This window comes from Lemur catta, chromosome 7 (genome assembly GCF_020740605.2).
Source record: "Lemur catta isolate mLemCat1 chromosome 7, mLemCat1.pri, whole genome shotgun sequence".
NCBI lineage: Eukaryota > Metazoa > Chordata > Mammalia > Primates > Lemuridae > Lemur > Lemur catta.
Genome location: NC_059134.1, coordinates 13,156,559 through 13,172,896, shown reverse-complemented (window position 1 = coordinate 13,172,896; position 16,338 = coordinate 13,156,559). Strand labels below are relative to the sequence as shown.

The 16,338-nt window shown below is 48.9% G+C and overlaps 1 protein-coding gene across 7 annotated transcripts in view; it reads right to left on the bottom strand.

Annotated features, from left to right (window-relative positions):
• Positions 1 to 16,338, bottom strand: part of OPCML (opioid binding protein/cell adhesion molecule like) — a 1,045,970-nt gene that overhangs the window by 13,599 nt on the left and 1,016,033 nt on the right. For 4 of the 7 annotated variants that reach the window (XM_045555653.1, XM_045555651.1, XM_045555647.1 and 1 more), the window contains 3 exons: positions 3,145 to 3,282; positions 2,604 to 2,724; positions 1,980 to 2,131 (listed from right to left, as the gene is read on the bottom strand). In XM_045555653.1, the coding sequence (XP_045411609.1) occupies positions 1,980 to 2,131; positions 2,604 to 2,724; positions 3,145 to 3,282 (411 nt within the window). Of the gene's footprint in view, positions 1 to 1,024; positions 1,052 to 1,979; positions 2,132 to 2,603; positions 2,725 to 3,144; positions 3,283 to 16,338 lie in introns of all 7 variants that reach the window. The other 3 variants (XM_045555649.1, XM_045555650.1, XM_045555648.1) reach the window with 3 other exon arrangements.

Sequence of the window (16,338 nt, the reverse complement as noted above, 5' to 3'; positions counted from 1 at the left end):
CAAGTAGGGTCACATGATTGTCAGTCCTAGGCCCTTCTATCAGCCATATTCCCTGGACTGCCAATCCCACAAACCAGGGGGTAATGGCAGGTCAGTGGCAGGGTGGCACCTCGTCCCACCCCTTCCTCCCAGTTTTATTATCACCCAAGGGATGGGGGTTCCCAGGCATCAAGATGTGGGCAGGGCTATATGTCTGAGATTGTCCTGGGTCAGGAGCTATGAAAAGTGACAGTTGCAGAGCCAATTCCAAGTCTAGAAAATTCAAATGTCATCACTTTGCGTGTGACTGAGATTGACATCTTAGAACAGTGGAGCTGGGTGTCTTCTTCCTCTGGAAACAGAGCCGAGCACCAGCTGCTGCTTCATCTAAATGCATGAGCGTGTGTGTGTGTGTGTGTGTGTATTTATTAGCTATATGGACGTCAGTATTATTCAAGCTCTTTGGTCCTCCTTCTACTTATCTATAAAAGGGGTTAATAACCTGTCTTGCAAAGCATGACATGATGCCTAAAAACCAGTAAACATTTGGTAAATAGTAGATATTACCATTATGAATAATGACCCCAAGTACTTCTATCTTAAAATAAAATTTTAGGACTAATCATTAGCCCTCTTTGCCTTGGGCTAAAAGAATAAAACATTCATGCTAGGGTGACTTCTCCACGGAGACAGTCATCTAATAATCCATTTGATCTCGGGGCCGGGTTGCTCTTGGTATTGCCGTGTGCAGAAACAGCAGAATGCTCATCTTTTTTAAAGGCAACCAAGTAGAAGTTTATTGTTTGAGGGGCAAAAGCCCCTTCCCCTGAAACCTACAATGATATTCCATAAGTGTGCATGTGAAAGCCATCATATTCTACATGCTTGCTACCTAAACTGTGCAAACGAAGCCCCTTGAAGTCTATCCACTACAGAGAAATAAATCAGGGAGGTGAAGCAGGCAAGCTCATCTTTGAAGTAGGCTGAAATTCAAAAGCACAGGCATTCAGGCAGGCAGAGGAAGGAAGGAACATGCTGTACCCACCTGCCACTGCTGATGAGGGGCTTATTTCTAAGACACACACAGCACAATGCACACACAATGCAGAGAGGAAACAAAAGACATAGATCACACATTTCAGATGGTTGGTGGACAAAGTTTAGTTCATGTCAATGCTGAAGCTTGTTCAGGGTCTGAAGTGCACATGGAAAAGGGGATACCTCTTCGTCCTAGTCATCAGATGCTTCCCTCCAGCTATTTGGAACTTATTTGCTCAGCAAATAAACAAACACACACACACATAAAATATCACAACAAGCTGGCCCCAGCCCCTGGTGTGACATGTTGCACAAGGACATGACATAGCAGTGTGGGAAGCTGGAGTGAGGGAGAGGTCAGCACTTCTAAGGGGCCAACCATGGCCCCTGGGCCCTCTCCACCCATACAGGAGGGAAAGACTTCTGAGAGGTGGGGTGCTCCCGTTGTGGATAGAACTGTCATCTGATGAGGTCTCAGACTGCTGCTCCATTCTTCCAATGAATGAGAACATGACATGCGATCAACATGAGAATCATGCTGGCAGCAGCTGAGTTGGCTTAAAACTATAAATATAGCCCCTAGAATCATAGATTCTTACTACAGAAGGTGTGCTAAAATTATATTCCATTTGTCCCCACAGAACTTTAGATAGTTCTACAATCGATCTGACCCATGGTTCTATCTTCTTTATGTAAACCCCATTCGACTTGATTTGGAAACTGGCTCGTTCCTTTTGTAAGGGCAAACCTTGCCTTTCAATGACCAGGAGATACTAATTACCTAGTAAACAGCGCTGCATCGTATGCCAGGGAATGGCAGGGAGAAGGATTTCTTATCTAAGGGTGGTGGGTTGAGCAGGATGGATGGACACAGGCCAGGCAGTTTGTGCCTTCCTCCCTCCTGGGTCCCTCCAGCTCCCGCAGGTGACCGAGCCCACGGCATCCAGGCGTCCTGCACTCACCATACAATGTGATGCTGGCGTTGGTGTTCCCAAGCTTGTTTGTGGCCACACAAGTATAGTTCCCATAATCCTTTTCTGAAACATTGAAGAAGGTCAGAGTGGACATGTGGCCTTTGCTCTCAATCCGCACTCCGTCCAGGCCGGGGGCTAACCTGCAACAGAGAAGGCACCGCGGGTCTGTTCCACACTCACGCTGGAACCGCAGAAAGAGGGCACTGGGAGACCCAAAGACAGCATAGGTAATCCTGCAAGAAGGCCCTCCTGCTCACAAAACCCTCTTCTCTCACTAGCCCAGTCCCTCTAACTCAAGCCCTGAGTACCACAGCCTCCCTTGGGAGGAAGAGGGCAGAACGACCATGAACAACAGACTAGACTCCCTGCTTCTAGTCATCGAAGATGGACATGTCTACAGCTAACCTCAGATTCGACAAAGGGCAGTTTAGTTTGTCCAGTTCTCAGCTTCCTCCTCCTTTTTTTTTTTTTTCTGTTTCTACAAGGACATTCTGTTACAAAGGAGGCTGCAGTGCGTGTTTGTTTTGCCATATCTTTCCCTTTTACTTCATCCTCCTCCTTCCCTGTGGGGAATGATCCTTCAGAGCCACCTGAGTCGCATTTTCAAGGTACCTGGTATCTTCCTTGAACCACTGGAATTCAGCCATGGGGACCGCGGAGGCTTCACAGCTCAGGGTGCCCTTCTGACCCACCGAAACTCCAGTGTTCTTGGCTTTTGATATATAGGGAGGATCTGTGGAGAAAAACCCAGCATGTAGGGTGATCCCATGAAAGAGATGAAGGACATATTCAGCCATTTACTGTATAAATGGATCTCTTGTGACAACCCTCTGTCTCCAGAAAATAACCATCTATTTCATTTTTAGGAAAAGAAGCTGCCTAAAGATATTGCATTTACCCCAACATCTTCTTCAGGCCTTCAGAGCAGCTCTAAGTCAACAATTCTCTCCACTCACCAACAGCTCTGGCAGTCACAGGAAGACTCCAAGGACAAGGGCACTGGAGGCGATTATGGGGCAAAGAAATCTGACAAAGTGACTTCCTGTTGGCAGCGACTTGGGCCTTTCAGAAAATGGCATTGCCATCACCAGCGTGTCCCCTTCATCCCCACACCCCCTTCTCCCCTGAAACTCCCCGGCCGAGGGCAACTCACAGTTGACAGTGATCTTTACTTTCCGCACGTCGGGTGCGGCCACGTCGTTCAAGGCGCTGCACTCGTACTCCCCGGACTGGTCACGTTTGATGTCGGAGATCTCCAGGTACTCGTCCTCACTCACAAAGCCCTGGCCTTCTGGGGAAAAAGAAACAGAGAGGAAACAATCAAGAAACTGCGAAACCGGGAACAGAACCATGTTCACATCTAGAGGTTTAGGAGAAGGACTAGTGAAAGCCGTAATAACAGGGTTTGAACAGCAAGTCAAAGACAGAGGGCACCATGGTGGCCAGGAAGTATGGCGACTGAAGGAAGAAACTCTCTGCTTGAGTCTCGGATCATGTATTTTTGGCCACATCACTTTAACTTTTGTAGGTCATTAGATAAGAAAGAGGTATTATTATACTTCTTATACGATTACTATGAGGATTAACGAAGTACATTGTAAATACCCCAGCACATTACTAGACTTTGATATTTTAAAGATAATTGTCATGATCAAAAATATAATAAAATATAAAATAACTTTAGGGTATGTTACTATTGACATCATCTTAATTTTTCCCTGTATAGACATGCTTTCATATACAGAATACAAATACTAACTACTTGCAGCACAATAAGTAAACACTTTATATTTTAATATATATAAATGCAAAGCAGCTGGTTCAATTTCCACCTCTGGTGGGGAAGATGGGGAGGACAATGAAGGAATGAGGAAGGACCTCATGATTGTGATTTAACATGTGCTCATCAAATATTTGCCAACATAAAATAAAAGTCACAGCCACAAAGGTTGGATCTGCAGTTACTAGAACAGCCTCAGGGATTTAACACCTGACTTTGTGGAGAACTCTGGTGGATTCACTCTTGGATACTTGTGAAACTTGAAATTCATGATGCAAAATATTCTGGGGCTTCAAAATCTGCCCTCTTTTCAAGCCACCAATCCTTGCTGTTGCAACGATCTGGTCCCTGTACCTTATCCTGTATCCCTGTGGTGCCCAACCCCCAGGACATGGACCAGTACTGGTTTGTGGCCTGTTAGGAACTGGGCCGCACAGCAGGAGGTGAGCATCAGGCAAGCGAGAGTGAAGCTTCATGTGTATTTGCAGCCGCTCCCCATCGCTTGCATCACTGCCTGAGCTCCGCCTCCTGTCAGATCAGCTGCAGCAGCAGATTCTCATAGGAACACAAACCCTACGGTAAACTGTGCGTGTGAGGGACCTAGGTTGTGCTCCTTATGAGAATGTAATGCCTGGTGATCTGATGTGGAGCTGAGGCTGTGATGCTAGCACTGGGGAGTGGCTGCAAATACAGATTATCATTAGTAGAGAGGTTTGACTGCACAATAAATGTAATGCACTTGAATCATCCCAAAACCATCCTCCCCAACACACCCCCCGCTCCATGGAAAACTTGTCTTCCATGAAACCAAAGAGGTTTCATGCTGTATCCCACTCCCTGTAGTTCAGTGCAAACACAACAGACCCTCTTTCTTCAAATACAAATGTTCTAACTCTTCAAAACACTGGGCTCCCATGAAAACCAAGATGAAGGCCAAGGAAAAGTCCCAGCTATCTGCATTTCTTCTTTTCTTTCTTTCTTTCTTTTTTTTTTTTTTTTTTTTCCTGAGATAAGATCTCCCTCTGTCACCCAGTCTAGAGTGCAGTGACATGATCATAGCTCACTGCAGCTTCCAATTCCTGGGCTTGAGCAGTCTTCCCACCTCAGCCTCCCAGTTGCTAGGATTATAGGTGTGAGCCATCACACCTGGCCCATCTCTGTTTCTCACAGGACTTTAGCCTGATATATTTTTTGTGCTCCAAGAATTAGGGCAAAATTACTTTTCAGAACAATAAAAATTATGATTTTCCTCACAACCCTGTGGAAGCATATTATTTCTGATCCAATGGGTGCTCATCCAACCAAGCCTGGGTCCACTGCAGGTGTGGGGCAGGGAGGTCTGTGGGGGTGGGCCTGTGGGTGGGGCTAGCAGGGGAGATGCCTTGGCACCCTGACTTGCTCCAAGTCCAAGCTCGGGGAGCTTCCGCCCCACCCTGATCATTTCCCCAGACTGTTTGCTCTCTGTACCTCACTGCCTTCCCTGCCTCCATCCCTAGCTCAGGTCATGCCCACCCAACAGGTACCATCAGTGCCTGGATGCTGACTACCAACCTATTTAGGGAGATAAGTCACCTCAAATCAGCACCACTCTAGTAGCCCAACCTCATGCAATTCCAGGGAAGAAATACAGCATTGGCCAATGGGAGAAATCCATGCACCAGGCTGCCTTCCTGAACCCAGGCCTGGTGACAGGGCCCCAGGATGAATTCACAGGTGTGAGGTCGAGTCACTGGAACATCTAGGCAAACCCGTGTAAGGAGGAAGTGAAGGGTGCAGCGTTGGAGAGCCCCTGAAGGGGAGAAATGGGACAACAGCCCCCACACTCCCAGCCTAGGATCTGAGTGCCTCTCCTGAATGGTACTGCTGGCCCCAGATGGACGTGGGCATCCCAGGGGAGCTTAGAGTATTTCCAGGAAGATACCCCAGAGCATGGCCTCCTGGGGCCTGGGACAGGGCCACATTTACAGGGGCTTCAGGGTGGCACTGCTGGGTCAAAGCTCTCCACCCCAGACATACAGTTACCCAGGCAGGTTCATGTCCTAATGCCTCAAGGTTCCTTAGAGGGATGCAAACACCTTCTCATTGTTCTCTTTGTTTCTGTTAGACTTATGCAACACCATAGGTGAAGGAGATTCTGAGATTATTTATTTTAGAAAATCTAACAAATAAAAAATACCAGTTGCCCAATGTAAGCATTTTTAAGGATTACACAAAAACGAAACCAAACACATCAGAGAATAAACGTGGTAGGATGAGAAGCCCTGCTTCCTACTGCTATGACTCCACTCTTTTTTCAAAATGTACAACAGAGGATTGGCCAGGAGTGATGAAGCCGTGCTGCATTTCGCCAGACGCGTGAGCAACCTGCAGAGGGCCTGGCAGGAGTCCCGGGCAGGGTCACCGCCCCACTTTCCTGGGAGAGAATGAGAGAGACCCAGATTATGCCGCATGGTGGACACCAGGCAGATGTCCTGGGAGCCCCTGAGCAGGCGGCATCCACAAATGCCACCTGACACAGGGAGGAGGTGGCTTCGAGGAAGGCCCATGTGCACTTGCACGAGGAGAACAGAGCCGGGCCTTTCTGGAGGAATTACCAGGCAACTAGCCACTCTCCGGATGCAGGATTTCTTTTTGCTATCTGTAATGTTGTTTTTATGGGACAGTTATGTGACAGCAAAAAGGGAAGAAAGAAAAAGTGTGTTTCATGTTAAATGGGGATCGTTATGATAATACTACCTCATTAAGTGAGAAAATGAATTTTGTCAAGTTTGTACAATAAAGTAAGAGCTTCCCAGATTTTAATTTGCATATAAATTCCTCAGGGATTTTTTTTTTTTTTCTTTTAAAAACATAGATTCTGATTCAGTGGTCTGGACTGGGGTGGGAGGTCTGCGTTCCTGGCCCGTGCCCAGGTGCTGCCTCCGTGGCTGGGTTGGGGCCAACTCTCTGAGCAGTGAAGCCACAAGGCCCCACACTTGGGTGCACAAGGATGCCCATGGGCTCGCCCTTACGCACTTGTAACCGTCCAGGTCTACGAAGTGCTCAGCTGGGTAAGATAATATATGAGTGCCCCTTGGGCTGACAGCCCTGGGGAGCCTGCATCCCTAAAGACACACCATTTTTGGAGCTTAGGGCTCTGTAGGGTACATCGAGGCTGAGAATCAGGACATTGAAACTTCCTTTCCCATCGGCTCCTTCTGATCTTATGACAAAATGCGTATCCTCCCCAAACATGTTTCTTTGCTGAAAAATGAGAAGAGAATGTTGAAACTGCCCTCCCTCTCAGGCTCCGTGAAGGTGATTTAGATGCTATTTTCTTAGCTGCTTTGAATGCTAGGTGAGAATTTTAAAGCAGAACAGATCTAGGTTTCTAAGTGCCTGAGACCTAGGAGGCTGCGGGGGTGGGTGCCTGCCCTGCCCTGTCCCACTCTGGCTGCAGTGGAGAATTCCAGCTCCACACTGCAGAGAAAGGGGCAGAGGCAACCAGGGTTTTAATGCTCTTTGCTGGCTGCTGGAAAGCCAAACTGCACACTGTGGCATTCGAAGGGAGGAAACTGGTGGGGAGACCAGGAGAGGAAGGAGGTGGAGGAGGCATGCACTGAAGGGAGGAAGAGGAGAAGACAGAGGTGGGGCGAGCATGACAGCCTGGGAGCCACCGGAAAGATCCTGAAGACACATTCAAAAGAAATTTTTTGAGGCTACAAGACTATATTATTTTCTCTGCCAAAAGTTCTGAAAAAAGAAACCCCAAGTCCTCTCAACAGTTTTGCTTTGTAGTGAGAGGCCGGCAGTGAGCCCGTAATCCTGGGACACAAGGAACCTGCCCTAAGAATTCAGGCATCCCAAGGCGACACGATTGGAAGCGGCAGAAAGTAGATTCTGAATCATTGGCAGAAATACATAAAAAACGGGGGATATTTCTTCCCATTGAGGAAGGACTTCAAAGAAATTAAGTTCTAGTTGCCGTATTAGCAGGAGTAGGATCTGCAAGGATAGAAACGGGGGCATGCATCAGGGGATGCGGGAGGTCACCCCCAGAGGCAGGATGCATGGGGAATAGGGTGGGCAAGCTTCGCGGTTCTGTGGGCACAGGGGGTTTCTTCTGTAGGGACACATGTTCTGACATAGCACAGCCCGGGGACACAAAGAACACCTGGCATCACGAGCAGGGCCTGCTCCATCTGGGAAACAGGAATAGACGGAACTGACTCAGGGGGAGAAGGGTCTCTGCCTGGCCTGCTGCCCCTGTCACCTGCAGTGACTGAGCTCACATCCAGTAGGGGCGAGGTGGCCTGTCGGGCGCTGTGGTGGTGGAGGGGTGCAGGGAGGGGAGAGAGGACGTGGAAAACTAGAGCCTTTGCCTTGGGCTGCTGCAATGTCATGAGTCCAGCACTGAAAGCAGTTTATAATTTTCTGTATCTTGGGCTCAGTGTTTCAGTTTTTCGTCATTTCTAGATCCCTCAAGTAAGGTAGAGTGGGTCAACAAGATTGATTGCGGCTGGAAGAAACCTAAGCACTTGGGGATGAAGAGAGCAGACAGGAAATCCAGGGCAGGATCTGCAGACTTCCTGGCCCACGTCGTCTCCTCTGTCTCCTGTGACGCCCCGTCCTTCGGAGCCAGCTCTGTCTCGGCCACCATCGTGCATCCAGCCTTCCCTTCTCTGTCCTCAGCCGATTGCTTAGTCACAAAGTTGGAAGCACCACGAGCTGACAAAGATTTTAGTCTTCCGCTTTTTCGGATGATAGATAATCTGGGCAGGATACCTTCTCTTCTCTGTGAATACCCCCAGGGACGGTTTTTGGAGGCAACCTGTCCCTCTGCTGGACTATTTGCATCATTTAAAGGAAAAAAAAAATCATCCTCAGATTGAGGCAATCCCTGTCTGGCTTCTTCCTTTGAAGTGATTAAAAGTCACCTCCTAGTGTGGCCGTGGCTCTACCTACAGAACTCGCTCTGTGAGGTTGGATGTCGGCACCTGCCACAGCGTTTGCCAGGGACGGGTCAGGAGGGACGCGGAGGAGCACGCCCCTGGCCGTGCTGCCGAGGAGATGAGAGCAGCACGGAGGGGCTGGGCTTTCGGGAGGCCACGACCCAGAGAGGAAAAGGTGCGGGGAAGGACAGCTCCGAAGAGCAAGAAAGTGCGGGGGGGAACGGGCGGCCTGGGGAGAGGGTGGAGCGTGGGCACCCGGGGCTCCGTCTGGCCCAGGTGGGGGGGTTTCTGGAGAAAACAAGAAAAGGAGTCTCCCTGCTGCCCAGTAAGGGGACCGCTGCAGAGGATCTCTGTCAAGACTGAATTTGTGAAGTTGGACTTGAACGTCTGGCCCGTTAGGCCGCAGCTGGGCTTCTTGATCCGGCTTAGAAGAAAGCCGTCTGCCCACTCACCAAAGCGAGGAAACAATTCAGCTGTCAAGAAACAAGGACTTTCCCCCTGTAAGGAGCGCACCGTGCTGTCGAAATGTGGACTGGCCAGCACGTTGTGCATTTGCTGGACATCCTGTCACGGACTTCGGGAGTGAGATAAGGCCACGGGCAGGAGCTAGCGCTGTCTGGACAGCCCCCCAACACATGCACACTGCTTCCTGCCCTTGAGGTGTGCAAGGCAAGGTAGAGGCTCTCAGATATTCGGGGGAGGGGGGAAACCCTGCCACTCATCCTTCTCTCTCCAGGATTGTGACCAATAGAACAACATCATAAAAATGAGCCATGAGCAGATCAAAGTGTTGGCTTTGCCGCTGTCAAGCTGAACTGCAGTCTGGCTGACAGGAGGTTCTTGCCTTTCTCCCTGTGAACTGAAGACAGCTCGACTTGGGTACCTGTCACAGGCTCCACGGCTGGGCGGGAGAGTAGGAGCTGCACTGGAATGCAGAGCCGGGGGTACGGAGGACCCTGACCCAGGCAGAGGTGGCTCAAGAAGGGGGTAGAGACACAGGAGTGCTGCCCTCAGCCGAGATGACAGCTTCATCTCTGCCTACCTGAGCCTAGTGGGTGCCCAGCACTCACCTTACCGATTACATTAGTCGCCCCACCTCCATGGGGGAGCCAGTGGACCAGGTGGAGACAAGCTGCCTTCTAGCAACCTGAGGGCTAGGAAGGCTTCTCCCTCTCCCTAGCAATCTTCTGGCATCCTTCTCCACCACAAACCCCCTGACACAAGAACGCCCTTCTTCTGAAGGACAGACACATTAGAAACATGCCTGAGCTTGGAATTGGGGTGGGGTGTTAGTACTGGGAACACAGTTCGGCTCACACAGCCTGAGTCTTGTACTGTTTGCTCCTCTTCCCGTATAGTAGTCGTCCCACTGTCTGAACTGCAAGCACCCTGAGCAGAAACTACATCTTCACTTCTTTTACCCCCACGGCAGCTGGTATGGGCTAAACATACAGTATCTGTTCACGCTATGCCTGACCGCTAGAGGTTTGGAAACTCTGAGTCCCTGCAAATCTCCCTTGTCTCTTTCTCCTTGTATTTAATCTGGTCGCTTTGTGCCAGTCTTCCCTTCATACTACCTGTCCCCCCCACCCCACCCTTTGACAATCCTTAGGACCCTGCCAGCAAAGAAACTTGGAGCTCCCCCTCCTTAATTAAGCCGAGGAGTGTGGACAGCAGTACATTGCATACATTGCATCCTTGCCTGCTCTCCACTCCCAGATTTGTTCCCTTCACTGCGTTGGAGTTAATGAAAAATGTGATAAACCCACTGTTTCATTTTCCCTTAATTAATACAAGCAATTGAATTGTGCTAAAGTCATTTTGGTTTGGAGACTGAGCCCCTGGTCAATGTCTCACTTGCTGGCAGTGACAGAGGCTCTTTGTCTTGGGCTCCGACGACCTTTCTCAGGCTGTGGCCACCAGGACCTCTCTGGGGGAGGGGTGCTTTGCCCCGTCCGGTCCTGCCCCGCTGGCTGCCTTCCCTAGGGCTGACAGTAAGCTGGCAAGCGACAAGATCAACGTGTTACCATGAAAGTTAACTGGCTTCCCATGAGGGAAGGAATACATTAATAATGCTGGCCGTAGCTGGGGGTTCAGAGGAATTCCTGAGCAGGGGTCAGTTTCCTGAGTCCTGCCCTCTAGGCACAGGGGAGGGTAAAGAAGCTGTGTATGATCCCTGTTTTCTGGCTGGGGGTAGCTGGGGATGATACAAGGAGTGAATGTCTTAAGTGAGCATCCAGTATGACTGTCTCAAAAGGTAAAGATGTTGGGCTCTTGAGCTCTTTGCCAGGAGCAGAAAAGTCAAAGGCGGGAGGACATAAGGGTTTTGTCTGATAGGTGGGGACAGGAAAGCCGACCATCAAAGAATCTCTCTGTATCCAGGTCTGGAAGAAAGCACCTAGTGTAGAAGTTCTCACTCTTGGTGGTTCATCAGACTCACCAAAGAGCACTTCAAAAATAGAGTCTGGTGTCCATGTCTGCAGATGGATTGAACCAGCCTGGGGTGGGGCCCGGCATCTGCATGCTCTGAAAACGTCCCAGGGGCTCTAATGTGCAAACAGGGGTGAGGTCCCAGCGTTGGTAAGTTGAGGACCACTGTTGCTTTCACTTTCCATGGGCTAGTTCCACATGTAGCCTTCCAGGATTCCTCTGCTGAGAAGTTATTTGGGACTAGGACTATATAAGGCTGTACACGTCTTAGAATGTGCTCCGACCTCCTGTCGAGTGCTGGCTTCTTTGCAAAACATACTGTCATGATGTTGTCACCAGAAGCTTTACTGCAGGAGAGTCTGGAAGAAGGGCCCTTGCTGTGGGGTAAGGTAATGACAGCCAGGGTCAGGTATGACAGCCACTCCTGCGGTCCATCAGTCCCCAAAGGCTAGGGATCCCCAGACTCTCAAACAATGAGCATAAAGACAAGACCAGCTTCTCTCCAAAGCACAGTGGAGACCTGTGTTCAGCTTGGCTTTACAGCTTTACTCATGCTCTCTTTTCTATGACGGGTTCATTATGTGCAGGGAGGATCAGGATGCAGGACTTTCACAATCTAGATGCTACTGTTGACCCACTGGGAGTGGTTCTGAGTGAGCGACACAGAAAGAGCTGGATGCCTGCGAGGATGTGGCACATTCCCTGCACGTGGAGGTGCAGAGTATGTGGCAGAGAGAGGAGTTGGATTGAGAGAGAGAGAGAGGGCAAAAAGCAGAAAGCTGGAGTCCCATATAGGCAGACAGAAGCTTAAATCCATTTCATGAACAGAGCAGCCTATTTGGGTTAAACAAGAAGCTAGCATTTATATTCTAAAAAGTATTTAAGTATAAACTGAAACAAACAATTCAGACCAAAACTATGTAGATGTAGAAGAAAAAAAATCATTATTTTAATATAGTAGAGCTTCCTTAAACAGCCAACTTATTGACAGAATGTTTAAGTACATTTGAAAAGTTTTTATTTATTTTACATGTTTTCCTCTTATGATTATGATTATTTCACTCTGAATCAACAGTGTTATTTCAATATTAATGACTAGAAATAAGTTCTGAGCAGTAAACTACTGCTTTTTCAAAAAAAATCATAATTAAAAAACAGCAACAGCAACAAACGATCGAGCATTGAAAGAGATGCTGCTTCTCTCATTTGTACGTGGTGTGGGAAAGTCTGACTTAACCTTCCCTGCAGCAGCCTAAGCAGGCATGACTAGTGCCCCAGGCCCAGTTGCTTGTAGAAAACAATACTTTAGAGGAACAGAAACGTCTTATGCCACAGTGCGGTCAGTGGATAACCAACACCATATTACCTGAGGGCACTTGGGAAAAGTGGATTCTTGAGTCCAAAGCAGACTACAGCGTAGGAACCTGTTGGGGTGGGCAGTGTACACACTCTGCAATTATTTGTGACCTCAGAGTAAGTGCTGCAGCCCTTGCTTGCCTTCAGCGGCAGTAAAATTTTGCTTTTAACATCAACCACACCTGACTCATTTCCCTGGGGATTCCTTTATGTGTATAGCGACACCAAGAATGCCTTTGTTGTTTTTATAAGTTGGGTTAACGCATAGCTACATTTTCCTGGGACAATCCCAGTTGACACCTGTCTTCTCAACATAACTATGAACCTTCCACTCTCCTCTGTGCTCTGGTCCCGGTGATAGAACAGGTGGCAGACACACTCCCAGGCTTTTGCAAGGTTTGCCACCAGGCTGCGGGGCCTTGGCTGCTGCTGGCACCTTAGTCTGCATGTGGGGCTGTCTCGACACTCCTACGTTTTAATCCAACAAGCGGCAGTGGCCTGGTACCAAGTGGGGTGTTGCCCCTCCGATGCAGGACTCTGCTGGGCCCTGGACAGAGGGTCAAGAGAGGTTCTGGGTGCTCTTTCCCCCAGAGCTGGAGGCCCACCAGCTGCATTCTTCCTTGGGGTGACAAAGAGCAGCTGGTTGGATCCTAAGCCTCCCAGAGGCTGGGGGCAATCGGCATTGCAGCCTCCCAGGCTGGAAACCCAGAGAGGGTTCCAGGGCTCTCGGCAGACCAGGCAGACCAGGTACCAGACCTGCACCTTTCTGGAATGGTCTGGATGGACCCGAGCACTGACTGAGAAAGAAAGCCCTGGGACCTTTTCGGGCTACTGGGGAAACGCCCTTGTGAGGAAAAGCATAGCCTGGTTTCTGCAGCTGAAGCCCCGATGCAACCCTACTCCTCTTTCTCTTCCTTCTTTTCTTTTCTTTGAATCACTCTTTTCTACTCTTCCTCTAGTACATTATTTCCCAACAGCCCAGCAGCATGACAATGATACCAACTACTGACGTTCATTCATATTTCCAAAATATTAACACTGTATCGGCTTCCAGGCCAGGTAATCCCTAGCCCAGGCAGCACGACTAGCCCGCAGGCCACGCCAGAACCATCTGCACACTTTGCAGAGCAGAGAGATCTGAGCTCTGGAGCGTTGTGGGGCTACAACGTTGTCACATCATTCTAGCACACTGAGAGGAAGGCTTAGGAGCTGCACACACCAAGGTCAACGTCTCTGCTCTGGTGGGGAAGGTCCCTTTGGGAACCAGGGACTTGTCCAGGGCTCTCTTTATCTGTGCCATGTGCTATTCAGGGCAAGTCTGTCTCCCCTTAACCATCCAACGTGGACGATGGCTAAGCTGACCTCACACCAAAGGCATCTGTCTTTCTGGCCTCCCTTCTTAGCCTTGTCACCTTAGAAGTCACTTGATATGCATGAACTTCTGTGACTTCATGCCAATAGTAGAAATAAGGAAGAAAATCACTAAATTAACAATCAGAAGACCTGGGATCTAATCCCAGTTTTGTTACAATATGTTATGTGATTTTCAGCAAATGTTCTTAGCACTCTAAACCCCAATTATTTTCTTTTTACTATCAAATGTAAAAATTGCACTGGATAAACTCCAAGGTCACTATCAGTTTCAACATTTTATAACCTTCCATAACCTAACCACACCATCTATGACCAGGAGTCCTGAATATTAATTATTCTTTAAGTTCTGGAACTTTGATAATCATAGGGTTGATAGACAGGGTCCCAACCCGGAAACTCAGGGTGGGTGCGCTGCAGAGCCAACCCAGGCCACCCTATCTTCATCTGAGGTCTTGACAGTGCAGGCAGAAGAATAGAGACACCACGACAATTTCAAGGTAGCTCTCATCTGTCACAGTGCTTTAGCTGCTTGGCAATGGGGAGGAAAGAGAGGCTGTGACAATTATGAAGGACTGTGTGTATCTGAAGGTAATGTCTTGTGTTAATGGGAGAAATTAATTCTTGCCTTTCCTTCCAAGACTCCTATTCATGTAGATTTTGACAAGTAGCTGTTCTTCTTTCCCTCCCTGAGATGGGGAGATTGGAATAATGTCTTACAGGTAAAACTAATCATCCACTTATATGATTTGAGGCCCATTTTCGTGGGTCTAAGGGTACACTCCAAATGCAGGAAAATGATGCTTCCAGCTCCTTTCTGCCCTCCCTGCCATCGCTAAAAATATCCTTTCTTAATTACATGGTTCACTTCACTAATCCTTACCAAGCAGAGAACAGATATGGAGAGACAGTGAGTGGGGTGACCTGGGAGTGAAGACCATGCTACACCCCAAACTTCCCCTTCACACCCGCTGCTGGAATCAGACCGTGGCTACACGGCTCAGATCCAGCAGGCTCTGAGGCACCCAGTGGAGCTGAGGAGGTCAAGGTTTTTGTCCTCGTTCTGGCCACTAACTAGCCAGGCCCCTGAGCAGAACACTTCACTTCACCCAATCCCCTTGGCCGCAAAATACAGAGATCTGATCAACTCACTTCACAGGTCCCTCAGCCACTGTCCTTTCCCAGCTGTGTTCATGATGGTCTTTCTGGCCCAGTGGACAGGGGTTCTGTGCACTTGTCAACAGTCCCTGGACAGCACCCTGCATTTGACTGGGGACAGGCATTTCTGGGAGGTGAGTTTGGAGGTGTGAGTTCTGTTCCTGCCTGAGAAACTTTGGCTCGCTCTGGTTCTGGAAGACACAGCACTGAGCACACTGTGATGTGACCTGGAGGGTCACGATGGGGCTGGCCAGGCTCTAAGCTCTAATCTCCCAGCCCCTGCTGTCTCCCCCTCACCTCCTTCCGCTCCCCACTCCCCACCCTGAGGCTGGTTTTGCTAGATTTTGCTTAAGTGGTCACCACTCTCAGGGCCTCTATCAAAATTAACACATCTTGCCTGGAAAGGAAGGAGAGTCCTGTAGATTTCTAGCTGTTTTTTTCCCCACTAGCCCAGATGAGGCCTGGAGCCTCTGCCTTCTTGGCAGATGGTGGTCGGTCTGGGGAGGAAGACAAGGAGGCTTGGAGGGTGACTGCTCCCACAGAGCAGGCCTGGAGGCAGGATCCTGGACAGAAACGGGTCATGTGGAAGGGGCTGCTGAGCACTTAATCATACAGGGCAGGTGCCTGCAGCCTGGTACCTAGACAGGTGGTGCCTGTGGACTTTTAGGGCTACCCACAGAGGGTGCTTCTGCAGAGAATGGATCACAATAGGCACGTGGCCTTGAGCTTACTCTACATTCTGTTCAACTTTAGAGTTTTTTCCCCCAATTATAGAATATTGTGCCCTAAGAGTAAGTCGTGGAATTAATGTAAGTAACAGTGTGGTATTCATTGCTTTCTGCATATTACACAGACGTACACGGGCAGAAACACACGTGGTATAAACGCATAACAGTAGAGACAGTAAAATGCAGAGTCATTGTTTTCAAACTGTACTCATCACTTAGGAAATAGCACTCCACCAGGCTCAGGAGCAATCCGACTCTCTGTGTCCACTGGGATACGTTACTTACTCACCCCAAGCCCCCTGTTTTATCATGGACAAAAATGAAGGAGTTGAGTTAGATTATGTCTAAAAAGTGTTAGCTCTAATTTTGGATCGTCAGTAGCTGGTTGAAAAAGTAATACGTGATCCTTCCAAACACCAACTCAAAGTTTGTGCGTGTGTGTGCGTGTGTGTGTGTGTGTGTGTGTGTACAGAAAAACACAGCAAAATAAGGAATAAATCCCACCTAGAATCTCATGAAAACAGACAAAGAGATAAGAAAGCCCAAAGAGGCTCGAGCTCGGCAAATCAGAAGGCAATTCATCTTGAGAAGAA